Source organism: Lutjanus erythropterus, chromosome 1 (assembly GCF_056507025.1).
Source record: "Lutjanus erythropterus isolate fLutEry1 chromosome 1, fLutEry1.hap2, whole genome shotgun sequence".
Lineage (NCBI taxonomy): Eukaryota > Metazoa > Chordata > Actinopteri > Lutjaniformes > Lutjanidae > Lutjanus > Lutjanus erythropterus.
Genome location: NC_139317.1, coordinates 1,640,468 through 1,655,345, shown reverse-complemented (window position 1 = coordinate 1,655,345; position 14,878 = coordinate 1,640,468). Strand labels below are relative to the sequence as shown.

General features: G+C 40.1%; 1 protein-coding gene across 1 annotated transcript in view; it reads left to right on the top strand.

Annotated features, from left to right (window-relative positions):
• The window catches only part of large2 (LARGE xylosyl- and glucuronyltransferase 2), a 111,513-nt gene extending 108,191 nt beyond the window's left edge, over positions 1-3,322 (top strand). The window contains exons 15-16 of the mRNA XM_084714556.1: positions 18-213; positions 1,264-3,322. Of these exons, the coding sequence (XP_084570682.1) occupies positions 18-213; positions 1,264-1,461 (394 nt within the window). The 3' untranslated portion in view covers positions 1,462-3,322. The remainder of the gene's footprint in view (positions 1-17; positions 214-1,263) is intronic.
• The last annotated feature ends 11,556 nt before the right edge of the window (positions 3,323-14,878 follow it).

Sequence of the window (14,878 nt, the reverse complement as noted above, 5' to 3'; positions counted from 1 at the left end):
TCTGCCCACCTCTCCAGGTATCACGTGTGGCCCAAAGGTCACGCTCCTACCAACTATGCCAAATGGCGAACAGCCACCACACCTTACAAGGTGGAGTGGGAGCCGGACTTTGAGCCGTACGTCGTGGTGAGACGAGACTGTCCAGAGTACGACCAGCGCTTCGTGGGCTTCGGCTGGAACAAGGTGTCGCACATCATGGAGCTGGATGCACAGGTACGGTTCAGGTGCTGAGGGTCGACGAGGAGATTTCAAACACACTGTGATTTTCTTTTACATATGCACAGTAAGATATTTCAATATAAATGTGAGAGGTTTAAAGTATAACTCACTTTATCTGCTGAATTTTAACTGCATCCCCTTTGTGATGACTCTTTCACACGGCTGAGAGGAACGCTGATGATGAAACCTGTTTGAATAAACACAAAGTCCAACAGACAATAAATGAGTCATTACGACGACACAGACGATGTTTGCTGTTGTAAAATCCAAATCTCACTGCACACCATCACTAACACTTATTCTTTTTCCACATGCAAACAAAACTGTTTGTTTAGAGAAGGGAGCCTGAAGAAGCTGAAAAGAGATTCAAATGAAGTTTCAGTAACATTTCACATGTGTGGGAGTAAATGAACTCTTTAAAAACGGTGTTTGTGAAGGCATCATAATGGGCCAAAACTCAGTATTTGTTATTTAGATAAGAAAAACTGAATTCTGAGGGCGACCCGAGTGGTCTGAAGCCTCTACTGTTGCCATAGTAATCGAAGCCCAAATCAGTATTTGAATGTTGCCAGGGGTTGTTGTTGTTGTTGTGTTAGCTGCACAATAAATCAATTTTTTATCAAAATTGCAATATGGCTTTCTGCACCTTTCAAATCCTAGAAACTGCAATATATATTAAAGGCAAAATGTATCAAAAAACTTTTAAAATAATGAATATAGTGAGACAGAGACGTCCTGTCCTTCAGATTGGATTCTATAGACACACCATGGTCATTTTAACACATTTTTCAATCAAAATAGGAATAAAGATGTAAAAATTATCATTACCTCTAATATCACAAAGCATATCACAGTTGCAATATCAGTCAAAATAACTGCGATTGGATATTTTTTCAAAACCCTGGTGAGCTTCATGATAGCAAAGTTTGTGATATGTTCAAAGTTATTTGCAGGTTATTGTCACTGAAGCCTCAAAAAATAGTATTTGTGACAGGCCTGCTAAGTTTCATTATTTCACCCCGTTTGTTTTTGTCTTTCTCTCAGGAGTACGACCTGATGGTCCTCCCCAATGCTTTCATGATCCACATGCCCCACGCTCCCAGCTTCGACATCTCCAAGTTCCGCTCCAGCTCCAGTTACCGCAACTGTCTGAACACGCTGAAGGACGAGTTCCACCAAGACCTGTCCAGGAAGTACGGCTCGGCCGCGCTCAAGTACCTCACGGCACAGAGGAACATCTAAAAGACCAGAACTGCTGAGAGTCAGCGAGTCCGTCAGCCTCCGAGGCCCGAGAGCTCGGACATGTACTGACGCAGCACCGCGCCGCCGGCAGCGCCGCGCCGCTGGGCGCAAACAAAATGACGGTAAAGCTTTACAGCCCCTTTTGGACATTCTCGGGCTCCTGTGCATTAATTCTCCAGTCGACTCCACCTCAAGGGGGACCGAGGACAAGACGGATAAGCGGACAGAGAATTTCCTAAAGGCAGGATTCACTGGGCTGATGGATGAGTGTGGATACTGACGGGACTAGCTTTAAGGCCGGGAAATAACAACCATATTCTTACAACTTGTTCTGACAATCAGGGCTTTTTCCAGAAGACACATTATGGACCGGTCCGTCCACAGGATATCTGGACATGACAGGACACGACGGTGTAGTTTGGGGAAACATTTCAAAGAGAAGACTACATTTGAATTTTTGAGGCCAGTCGAACTGGAGAAAGATTTAAGCCTTATCACTTTCCATTAACTGAGATATTTAATATTTTCTTTTTTTTTTTTCCAGTGTCAGTCAGAACCAATGAACAAACAAACGTTGGCATTTACAATGTTTTGATTACGACTTTACACAAGAATCTGTTTATTTTTTTTCTTTCTATATTTTCTGACCTCTTTCAAAGAAAATCCATCACGTCCCGGTCGAATTATTTCAGATTTTCTGTGAGCTTCAGGGATGTGCTCTGTGTGTGTGTGTCTGTGTGTGTGAGTGATCCAGCTGCATCATATGGCTCGTCTTCAACACACTTACCGATTGTCGTCGACGTCATTCTCGCTCTTGTCTTGATCATATATTTGCTTGCATGTAACGAGATGCACTACATGATCTTTTCACATGAGAAAATAGTCATTTTCAGTTGTGTTTTCCATCGTTCATCCCTCTGAAAGAAGCAAAAATCTATTAATAACAACAGATTTATCATCACTGATTGGGACCAACTCACGTGACCAACACTGACACCATACAGTGAGTTGTTATTAATGAAGCTATTAGCTCTGAAATGAAACTGCTACAGACGGACGAAGGGCAGGAGCTTTTTTACTTTCTTGTGTTTGTGTCATTTCATCTTTAATGAGTCTGATTCACTGGATAAATGTGCCATCTACTGAACCACCCTGCAAACAACTCTGAGTTTTGTTGTTTTTTCTAAAGTCCAACTGAAATTACAGTCAAACCTTTCTGCATTAATTTTTAGTGCTGTATTATCGAAAGTATAAGAATCCTTTACGGAAATTTAGCCTCCAAATTAAATATTATGGCAAGTGTTGTAGGTCATAATCATTACCAAGAAAAGTGTGTTTTTAGGGTCTGTTTGAACTGTGTCTGACTGTCCCAGGGTTCTGACAGGGTATGATTGGGTTTAGGTTTACGTAGGTTCTGTTTTAGACCTCCGCACCCTAAACTCTTAACTGGACTGACTGCCAGCAGAGGGACCAATGAAGGATGCAAGACTTATTTGTTCCAGTAACTTAAGTTTACAATCCAAGAAGAGATAGCATTATTGAAGAAAAATATCTGAACTGACAAATCTTTATCGTTGCAGAACATTTTTAAAATGTTTATACTGCAGGTAGCTCGCCTATCACCTTGACAAAATAATCTGACAGGTGGTTGATGTCATGTGACAAAAAAGAGCCTTACTTCAGAATCAATATTCTGACAACTGAGCAAACTTAATTTGCTAATCAAGACTTTGTGGTTGAAAGTGCTACAAGAAAAGCTAGTAACCTTACTGTCAAACTACTGATCCCAAAGGTCAAGTTGGACCTGACCAGTCCAATCCCAAGTGGACAGCTCTGAGTACAGGTGTGAAGGCACACAAGATGCATTGAAGACGTATTAAGATCCGATCACTCAGACCTCTCTTGGAGGTGGTCTGGGCCGAATAGTTGGTACAACGGAAATTTTGCAAACTATTAATTCTAATGTCGGACAGACTAGGTACAGGATGTCCATTCCTCCCTCCCACCAGTTAAAAACAACACTGCATTTGGTCTTAGCACACAGAAATGATGTAGCTATGTGCTTATTTGCATATGGGCCGAGAAGTGAGAAGCGGTAAAGGCACGTGGACTTGCTATATATTCTTGCAAAGAGCCATTTACACCTACGAGACCTAAACCCACTCTAAAGGTGTGAGCGACTCTACAGAGTTAAATGCCTGGGACGCACCACTTGTCAGTAAGAACTAAAGAAACCCCCTAGACAAAATGTCTTCAAGAATCTGCAGCAAATCCAGCTGCCTTTGACTAAGCACATCTGGATATGTAGCCTGATGTCAGCAAATGCAGCTCTGTTTCACAGATGATTGTTAACAGTTCATCGGACAAGCCAAAGTGCATAAAAGATGAAAAATGTTTGAGATAAAAAGGAGACATTAGCTAGAAAGCTACAAGCTGTTGTCTGACTGTTGGTCACTTGCCGTTTTCTGCAAACACAGTTTTGATTGGTGGTATGCAGAGACGTTCTGGATCCACAATATGCAACAGTGGCACACAAACTAATACCGACTGCCAAAGCATGCAATTAACACGGTGGCAGACTGTAGTTTTCACATCTTGCTGAGGCAAAACGTGACACTGGCATGCTTTGGTATAATACTGCGGTCACAATAGCAATTATAAATATGCAACGTCTGTTTAAACTTTAGAAATAAAACTGCAATTTCAAAATAAAGCTTAATGAGAAACATTTCAGGTGACAGACGGAGTTAAGTGTAGGTCTCACCAATCCTAACCAACCTCCTCTGTACGAAGGTTCTCACTCTTTTATACTATATTCATCCTTCGCTCATGTCGTTATCGCCCCCTGCTGGTACTGCACCTACTCACTCCTAGGCGAGACAAAACGTGACACTGTCATGATGTATGTTACACGCCTTCTGCTGTTAAACCACACGTGAAAAAGAACTGATTTCTTTCCACAAAAAGAGTAAACCTGTTGCAGCAAACACAAAACATGCAATTCAGTTTCAGTTGGACTTTAATCTTCCTAATGTCATTGTTTTAAATAACTTTTTGCTCGATCTGTCCATCCAACACTTCTAACTGGAGTCTCACTGTTACTCTAGAACCAGTGTCAGATCAAACTTTGATTGACCAAAACTTGACGACCTTTACGAACCTTTTGAAAAGTTGACGGCTCAAACAATGGAATAATTGGGGATGTGACATTGGAGCCTCTCTGGGAAGCCAGCAGAGCTCAAGACTAACGTTTTTTTGATCATTCACGTCCTCTTTTCTCTTCTCATTTCCATTTTTGTTAAAAAATTATTTCTGTCCATCCCAGTGTCCCTTTATTTTCTTATTGTTTTCTTGATCTGTACCTGCATTTGGACAAAAGGCAGCAGAGAGAAAGTGACTCAGATCTAGTCTAACGTCCACAGAGACTGAGGCGGGACAGGGAGTGGTTGTTGGATGTTGAGTGATGGTGTTTGTGACGGCCGCGGGCTCAGACAGAGTTTGTTTGTTGAGGAGTGACTGACCCCACCCCCCCAACCCCCCCAGCTCCATCCACGCCGCCTCCATTGACTTGTTGTTGATTGTGGTAAATGCTAGTGCCTTTGCTGTATTGTGAAACTGGATATTGATTGTACTGTTGTACCGACAGGGCCTGGGGATAGTCAGGCACTCTATTTATTATTGTTGACTCAAATCAATCATATTTTTCTATGTAAGTGCTTTAAATAAATTTGCCCTTTTTTAATCACTTCGTCTGGTGTGTTTTGTTTTTCTACAACAACTCAGAAAATACACAGCGGTCGAACTTTTCTTCAATTACTGCTGAGTTTCCATTGGATAAATGTTATTTTGGGATTACTGAGGATTTTTTAAACTCTCATCCCCACAGGGAAAATAGTATCTTGGGATATTTAGGAATTTATAAAACTCACCGAGCTCGGTGGTTTTAAGCCTCTGTGAACCTTCCATGTGTGTAATTGGTCAAATAAAAAAAATTCCAACACAAACTAAATTATTTTGGATGAATACAGGCGTCCCCTGATAGCTTCTGTCCTGTTTAAATGCAAATTGTGATAAATTAATTGGATGCCTAAATTTCCCTGCAGGGTGTTAAAAAGTTGCTGTCAGCTGGTGAGCATTTCTAAACAAAAGCAACAATTATCTTTTAGTTTTTCTCCACTTGCAAATACAGAAAACTAGAATATAAAATGTATTTAAATCTACAGAAATTAGAAAACTAGACATGTTTCTCAGCAGTGCCAGACAACAGGCAGAAACTGCAAGAAACTGTGTGCTTTTTCTGTGCTTTTCACTCAGGATACATGAAAATATTACAGCATTAATGGTACTGGCCTGAAAACACAGTAAGCCAGAATAACATGTTAATTCCACAACATGAAACATGATCTTTTCTGCAATTAGATGGAAAAACTATGTGCAGAGTTGGCCATGAGTGAGTTTTTTTTTTTTTAAAGCATTTAAAATCTACATATTATTTCACCAAGAAGACAAAAAACAAGAACTTATTCTGCCTGAATGCACTATTTTTGCCTAATTTATGAAGTTGGCTAAAATGTTCTATATTATAAAAAATTCCAAACTCAAAGGCAACTTCAAAGCCCAACTCAAATGCTTCAATTTAAAAAAAAAAAAAAAAAAAAAAAAGACCAACTAATAATGTTTTGTTGATAGATTTTTTTTTCTTCTTTAGATAAACTTGAATCTCTAATTTCTTTAAGAAATTACACAAAAATATATTTAAAAAATACTGAGTTGTTTGTTGACATGAAAGTAAATAACAGTCAATATTTTCAATTGAAGCCATTTAATTTTCAAGTATCCAAATGACAAATCAACTAAACTAAGATTCAAGTTTGTCTAAAGAATAAAATTTAATAAGGATGGCAAAACTTTTTTTGTTATTTCAGAACTTTAATTTTGGGGTTTTGAATTAATCTCTTATTACAGTGAGTTGCCTTGAATTTTTGAGTTGTCTCAACTTTTTCTTTTAGGTCTGTTTTCTTGATGAGAGGAAATAAAAACTTTGAGTCAACCTAAATGCATTTATTTATCATTTATAAAGTATTACATGTGTAAATGCATGCATCAGGATAATATAAAGTAATGTGGAAATGGCAGTAAAGATGGTCAGGAATCTTCATTTATGCACAAATTCAACTCTCCCCAAGATTTATTGCTCCAAAAAAAGCAGCTCCTCAGTGTGAGACAAGTCTGAGGTCCAGAGACCAGCTGAGTCACAGAGATCAGCTCACAGTCAGTCAGCTTATGTCGGTAAATGAGCCTCATCATGTCAGCCATTTAGAAAATTACAACGGTAATAAACTTTTAAAAAAGCATATTTAGATGGCATTAAAGTTAATAAGATTCAATCAGCTCATTAACAAACTGAGACACTGGATGGAGAGGATGGTTCGTACCGTACAACTCTGCACTGCACTGATAAATTTAAACTGTCAGAATTATTTAACAAACCAAATTTGATCTTCAGGCACAAAGATCTTCATCAGGTCATTAAGTGAACAATAAATCATCACCAACTGCAATGAATACATAAACAAAGCTGATTTCATTTCCATCGTTGGATTACCTGCTAAAGTTTATCAAATGAAGAGGATTTGCACACAAACCAATGACCAATGCTGACCAATCACTGCAGAGGTAAACCTAATTAGAAACTAGCTGGTGAACATAGCAGAGCAGTTCAGACGTTTCCCTCAGGAGCTGGTGGAGACCAAAAACGGAGCTCCACTCCACTGTGATGATAATGATGCCGACACAGACGATGGTGTAGCATAGTTGCCATAATAATTTTTTAAGGTGATAATATGTCAATGTTGTGTTTTCAGTTTGTTTCTCTAAGTGGTGAGAAATATAAACTAATGTTTTTAATGTACAGCATCTTTTCTGGAATATAAGAAGCCAGACAAGACAAACTAAACAGCAGCTTGATGATGTGTAACATTTTCTGTCATTCAATGAGTCCCAGACCTTCAGCATGTCTTTCTTTACTGTATGAACATATACAGCGTTGCTGTTCAGAGTTGTGTGTCTGTATATGTGCAGTAGCCTGCAGCATCTTCCCCATCAACACTGACACACGTTACATAAATGAAAAAAGCAGCCGTCCTCGAGCTGCCAGCTCACAGCAGAAAGACGTCCACTTCTCCCCTCCAGCAATGACTTTTCAGTTATTTGTCAGCCTCTCTGCATGTAGGCCAACCGACCCCGAACAGTATGTACAGACACACAGCACATCATGTATTCATTAAAGACACACTGCATGTTAACATGCCAGATATTTTCAGAATAATGCTTTCATTTGGAGTTTTACTAGACCGCTGTTTTTATGATTAAAAAGTTTTACTTTACATCCAAAGGTTCTCAACAATGCAGATAATCAGTGTTTAATAATAAGTCACGCCCACTTTAATCAACTTCATGCATCAACTGAATCATGACCCAAGATCATGAAAACCAATATTCATACAAATCCCTGCAGCTGATTACGAGATATTAGCCTTTGTTTGTGGCGCCCCATAGACATGCAGCAGAATGAGCCTCAGTATGTGAGCACGAAAACTCCTCAGCATGTGTCTCGATTATCAAATGCATTTAAGAGTTATTGCAATTTTTGAAAATCAGCCATTTTTATGAAAACCAATGGCTTTTAAAAATCTAAACAGATTTGAATTTATTTGATAAGTTTAGGTCAACAAAGTCTGTAGATGATCTTTACTCATTAACGGGATTCTTGGTCCAGCAGATTCTGATGAGTTTGTGAAAATGTTATACTTAAATATCTCCTCACCCTCATGCCAGCTGAGGTTGTGTTTATTTGTTAGCCCAGAAAACACTGCTGGAGTTTCACAGGAAAACAGTGTTGCAGAATCTCCCAAACTACAGAAGTGAATGGTGACCAGTTTTCAAATGTGAAAAAACAACACACAAAATCCCTCCATACTGGTCGTCTGGTATAATCAAGTCTCCTAAAGCCCCGGCATGCACACCGTCACACCACACACACACCGTTCAGACAGTGTGCAGGTGAACGTGGTTCCAAGCTAAAGATCTACAGTGAAGATTCAGACTGAAAACATGGTGGAAATTACATTTTTTAGGCAACTTGGCATGATGGTGCTTTAGGAGACTTGGTGTTGATATTTTACATTTAGAAACTGGTCACCATTCACTTTCAGCTTTCATCATGGAGCCCGCAGACGCACGTCAAGATTGTGACAGAATGAATTCATCAATTCATTTTTTTTTTTTTCCAGAAAAAAAGTCAAACATTTCTGTTTTCAGTTTATTTTATGATTTCTTTACTCCTTTATGACAGTAAACTGAATATCTTTGGGTTGTGGACAAAACGACATCTAAAGACATTAAGTTTGGCTTTAGGAAACACTGATCAACATTTTTCTCCATTTTCTGACATTTTATGGACAAAACAAGTAATCAATCAATCAAGAAAATCTTCATTAGTTGCTCCCCTAAACGTGATCAAAAGTTCCAGAACAGCTACTGAGTGGACACTGAGGTGAGACTGTTCAACTAAATCTTTGTTTGATGTTGTGGGGATGAGCTCTGTGTGTAACTGGGAGGAGAGTCCAGACAACGTGATTTATTCCAGTACACACTCCCACACACAAACAGGTCTACAGGACCAGATGAAACAATTTTCCGTCAGCCGTTTCCTGCTCTGACATTTATTGCCACAGTGTGGAAATTGAATTGTCTGGTGTAGATGTGTTGTTTGAATAATGGGCATCCTCTCCTGTTTTCTCTCACAAAATAAAATCTGTGAAGTCGAGCGTTTCCTCATCTCCAATATCTGCAGAACAACTGAGCCGCTGTGATAATCATCTGTACTCTCAGTCAGCACAGTCCTGTGATGAACTGTCGTACTTACGTTAAGGGTTCTACCCAGAACCATTTGCTCCCGAAGAACCTCTGTCACCCAAAGAACCCTTGGGAAACCCTTTCTTTAGACAAAGGGTTCCATTAAGAACCCTTTATAGAACGAATATTACAACAACCCTTGAAGAACACTTTTATCAAGAGTTTATATAGGGTTCTTTGTAAAAAAAAAAATATAGACGGGTTCTCTGTAGAAGCCCCTGGGTGGGTTCTAGATAAAACCCTCGGAGAATAGTAGGTTTCTTGGTAGAACCCCAACTGTGTTCTTGATAAAACATACAAAATTATTCACAGTAGAAGCCCCTGGGTGGGTTCTAGACAAAACCCTTGTAATATAAAAAGGTTCCCATTAGAACCCCAAAGGTGGGTTCTTGTTAGCATCCTTAGAAGGTGCAAAAGTTCTCAATAGAACCCCAAGAGAGGGTCCTGGGTGGAACCATTATACCATGGAAGGGTTCACTATAGAACCTCACATAACCTTTCACTGATGGTTCTACATATAACCTTTTATGTTGGGCTCAAGATGGAGCCCTCTGAGTGTGTTCTAGATAAATAACTTGGAATATAAACATGTTCTCAGTAGAACCTCCTGGGTGGGTTCTAGATAAACCCTTGGCATATAAAAAGGTTCTTGGTAAAACCCTCTATGTGGGTTCTTGTTAGCATTATTAGAATCCTGGGTAGAGTCATTACACCACAGACAGGTTCTCTATAGAATCTCTCATAACCTGATGGTTCTAGGTATACCCTTTTATGTTGAGCTCTAGGTAGAACCCTCAGAAAGGGTTCTAAGTGGAGACTTTAAAAGAAAAGGTTCTGCCAGGAATGAAAAATGTTTCTCCTATGGGGAGAAGCCAAAAAAACCTTTAAGGTTCTATTTAGCACCTTTATTCCTAAGAGTGTCTGCAGAGTGGGCTGTAGTTAAGAGAATCTGTGGTACTATCCATGGAGAACCACCAGCTAACCTTAATGCTAACCCCGGGCTACAGAACGATGCGCTCGCTCACCGTCTGTCTGTAGAGCTGAAAAAATCTCTCTGAAAAGTTTGTCGTTTCCAAACAGAATTTATTTTCTGTGCAGCTCAGAGCTGCAACACGTTTCCTGCAGATAGAAAACTTTCACTAGCTTCAAACTCAGGGTTTTTAATGTTCTTCACCGTCTCTGACTGAACTCAAATATCGTCCATCATTATCAGTTATTATACATCCTGCATTATTTATGTACACTGATGTAGACACAGCGTGAGGATCTGAGCGACTTTGAGAAGGGCCACGCTGTGATGGGTAGAAGACGACTGGGTCAGAGTGTTTTGTGGGTTGTCCCCAGTATGCAGTGGTTAGTACAAAGCAAAAGTGGTCCAAGGAAGGACAAACGGTGAACTGGCAACAAGGTCATGAGCTCAGTGATGCTCATGAAGAGTGAAGGCCAGCCCGCCTGATCCCTCAGAGGAACTGCTGTAGCACAAATCGCTGAAAAAGCAATGCTGGTCCCTTTTTACTTTTACTTGAGCAAATAAGTTGAATCAGAGTCTTTTGCAGTCTCGAGTACTACAACACTACTGTTTGCACATTTGACCTGGCCGCTCATTTCTCTGGAGAGGACGGGCTGGTGGGATGTGTTGGAACAACAAGTCACAGAGACACACTTTGCAACTTACAGGACTTAAAGGATCTGCTGCTGACATCTTGGTGCCAGATACCACAGGACACATTCAGAGGTTTAGAGGATTTTACTTTGGAGATGCGATGTGCCAGTCCAGTTGGCTGATGGTTTCCTCTTTTTCTTAAGCGCTCAAGCCTTGAAATATGTGAGTCAAACTGCACACTGTGAGAACATTAGAAAGACAAAAGTCTCAAAACTTAGACAGTAACTAATATGTGAAATTTAAAACGTCAAAACGAGAAAAGACAAAAACTTTCCACTGTCTTCCAGACAAAAGGAAATGAACTACAAATGTGAAGATGATTTAAGTCTCCTCTACAAACAACCAGCGTATCACTCTACCCGGACCACAATCTGCCTCTCCAGTGGAGGAATAAACCTCCCACTGTGAACATAACAGCACTCCGTCATAAAACTCAGCTCATAAAGACAGAAAACACATCTGTCACCACATCTGATCTGTTTCTTCTCCTCCTCTTCCTTTTCTCTCATTTCATGGTGTCACTGTCAGCATCAGTGCAGTGCAAAAACTTTAGGCCTACACAGCCAATACAGGCTGAAAAGGACAAACAGAGTTATTAATGATTTACATTAAAGAAACCACAGCCACCTTGTTAGATTAGGGGATATTCTCTGTGCAGGTTGGACATTAGGAAGTCCACAATGACAGCATGGTCAGTTTTTTATATTTTGGAATGAAAGCGTTCTTCTTTAGATGTTTTATTTTCAGATGAATCAGATTGGTTGAATCATACTGAGAGTATTATTGAAAAAAATTGTCAGTCTGAGAAAGCTGTTAAACCTGAAAGTAATGGAGACAATTCTAGTCTGCTCTGCACAGTGATGTTTGTTTGTTTTCTTGTAGGAAGTGATGAGGTTAGAATAGTCGTGTTTCCATCCAGCCAATTAAGCATTTTCACAACTACTTCTGAATGAATAAACTCAGCTACACAAAGCATAGTTTCACCAGACTTTGATGGTCAAGGCTACTTGGTGTGATCAAATAGAAACAGAATAAAACTTTGCACAAATAGATTACATACAAAGTTGATGTACAGACATGAACACACAAAATTTGTGCATTTGCGTGAGATGAAAATTTTACGTCTATCGCAGGGTTTTGTTGTGTGGAGAGGACCGGAGCAGAGCTGAGGTACAAAGCTGACAGACAGCTGCTGAGAGCTGGGGAGCTTTGGGGAGAGAGCTGGGGACAGACTTGGTTCTCAACCTGTCTGCAGCAGCAACCCACGGAGGAGTTGCAGATCCATTCACTAGCAAAAAGAAACCTCAGAGTTTGTTTTTTTAAACTTTTGGATTTAAAAAGTATATTTATCTTCACTCCTGCTTCTCAAAATGTCTGCAGCAGCGACCCACAGAGGAGTTACAGACCAGTTTACTGTTGAGAAAAGAGCTTGGAGTTTGAATTTTAAACTTATGGATTTAAAAAGTGGATTTATCTTCACTCTTGCTTCTCAACCTGACCGCAGCACCGACGTTCTGAGGAGTCATGGACCCATTTACTAGGGACAAAAGAGCTCAGAGTTTGTTTTGTAATCCTTTGGGATTAAAAAGTAGATTAATCTTCACTCCTGCCTCTCAACCTGCCTGCAGCAGCAACCCACAGAGGAGCTGACCTTACGCAACTGTTTACTATATGCTAATTAGTCTCTATCCATGCTGACTGCTGACTGGAGAAGTAAAACATAAAGAGCCGGCTTCTCTGCTGAGCGCTGTCAGCAGCTCACACAGCTGGTGCCTGGTATGCTGGTGCTAGCTAGCTGTTAGCATGTTTCTCATTAGCTGCCTGTTCGGGGTGAATAAACATACAAACATGAATAAGTAAAAATGATCCAGTGATCTACCATTGAGCGCTCTTTTTCAAAAAAGGGATAAGAACAAAACACCTCAAGCAAGCATTCAAAACTTTTCTATGACGTTTAGGAAGTTTTTTCAAAATATGCTGCTGGAAACACAGAGTAGTGCTCACCGCGTACAAAGGTGGATTATCACTAAGAATTCAAATCTGATGTTTCCAGGACTCCTCGTGCTTCTCTGTGAGGAGTTAATCCAGTTCACCTCCTGCTCATGATCGGCTGACAGGAGCTGAGCTCTGGCGCTCGGTGTCGAGCAGGTGGAGCTGATGGAGCCATCGGGGGACCGGGGCGGGCACAGGCCAATTATTAGTGTCAGAGTGGAGGCAGGATCGATGTGACTTCAACAAAAACCAACTCCCACTAGCGGCCCAGAGGACTCCTCCTCCTCCTCAGATCAATGGCAATAAGCGCTCCCTCTCTTTCTCCTCGTCTCCCTGAGCTCAATAAAGAGGAGGCCGACACTCCGTCTCTCTCAGCAGTGATTAGGCTCACAGCAGGACCACAGTGATGTATCCATCATATTTACTCTGGGTGGTTATTGTCCTGTCTGTGTTTTATTGACTGCTGCGTCTCTGGAGGGTTCAGATTGTCCACTGATGACCAGAATCCAGACCTGGTGATGACGGAGGCATGGACAATAGAAAAGACGACACAGCAAAAAGTAAGCTGACTGTGAACGACCAGATCAAAGGTAAAGGTTTAAATTAAAGTGGCTGCAGTAGGAATGAATTGAAGGTTAATATAAAATAACTGTCACTGAAATACTAAACATGATGTAAAGTTAGGAGGACAACCTCTCTGTCATCACTCATTTTAAATATCGATGCATCACACAGCTGCTGCCATTAATCTGGATTTATGTTGACGATGTCGCAGCTATAAAATAAAAATTTGATCAGCAGTTTGTCTTGATGGTTAGCGGATTAGATTTATGAGTCGGGACTAAATTTATTTCTGCTTCTCACTCGCTCCGTTGTCTGACAACAGAAACAGTAAAACATGGAAATGAGATCTAATAAATTGTGAATTCAGCTGCATTAAAACAGTTGAGGTTGTCACAGAGAGCAGGAAGAGATATAACGCAGATTAAACAGACTGCATTGTGGGATTGAACACAGAAAGTAGTGCAGATGTTGTGATCATAGGCAATTTGTTATGGTTATAAGCAGCTGGAATTCAACTAAAACTCCCTGCACTCTCCAGGGAAAACACTGAACCAAACTCCAGTTAAGAAATATGACATTTTAGAAATTCCTCACATGTCCGTAAAAACATGTAACTCTAGAAACACAAGATAAAAGCCGCCACATGTCCACAGTCTTCTTATCAATTTGGCATCAATATAATTTATAAAGATGAACTGTATTTCTGTACAAGCTTTACATTTTGTCACCTCAACTCACTATCATCCTCCATTGGTTAACTGCACTATTTCAGAGGGAGAGGACAATGGGAATGAGGGGATCTGTAGAATAAAATTAAGATTTCTTACAAAAATAAGAGCTGCTTTGTGGATCAGATTAATGTCAAATTAAACACTGACTCACAATGCTGTTAATTCACCGACTATCATGTGTGCGACGGTCTTCGAAGAGTTTTTTCAGCGGTTACTAAAGTAACTACCCTGTTTGCTGTGTTCATTACCTTGACATAGCTCATATGTTTAAAAATAGCAGAGGTGCTATATGGAGCATGAATTTCACACCCTCCACCCACCTACGCTTACAGACAGCGGGCACAGTGTGTTATATAGAATATAGGGTCAGAGGTCAGATTAAATTAAAAAGAAAACAAAACACTGCACTTAAAGGGTCGAGACGGATCCACAGTGGTGATTTTTTTCCCATGTAAAACAGAACAGAGGAATATTTTCATCTAATGACAGGATGTTTTTCTCTGTTGACTCTTCACAGTTAATTTGATCAATATGTGTTATTTGTCAACTT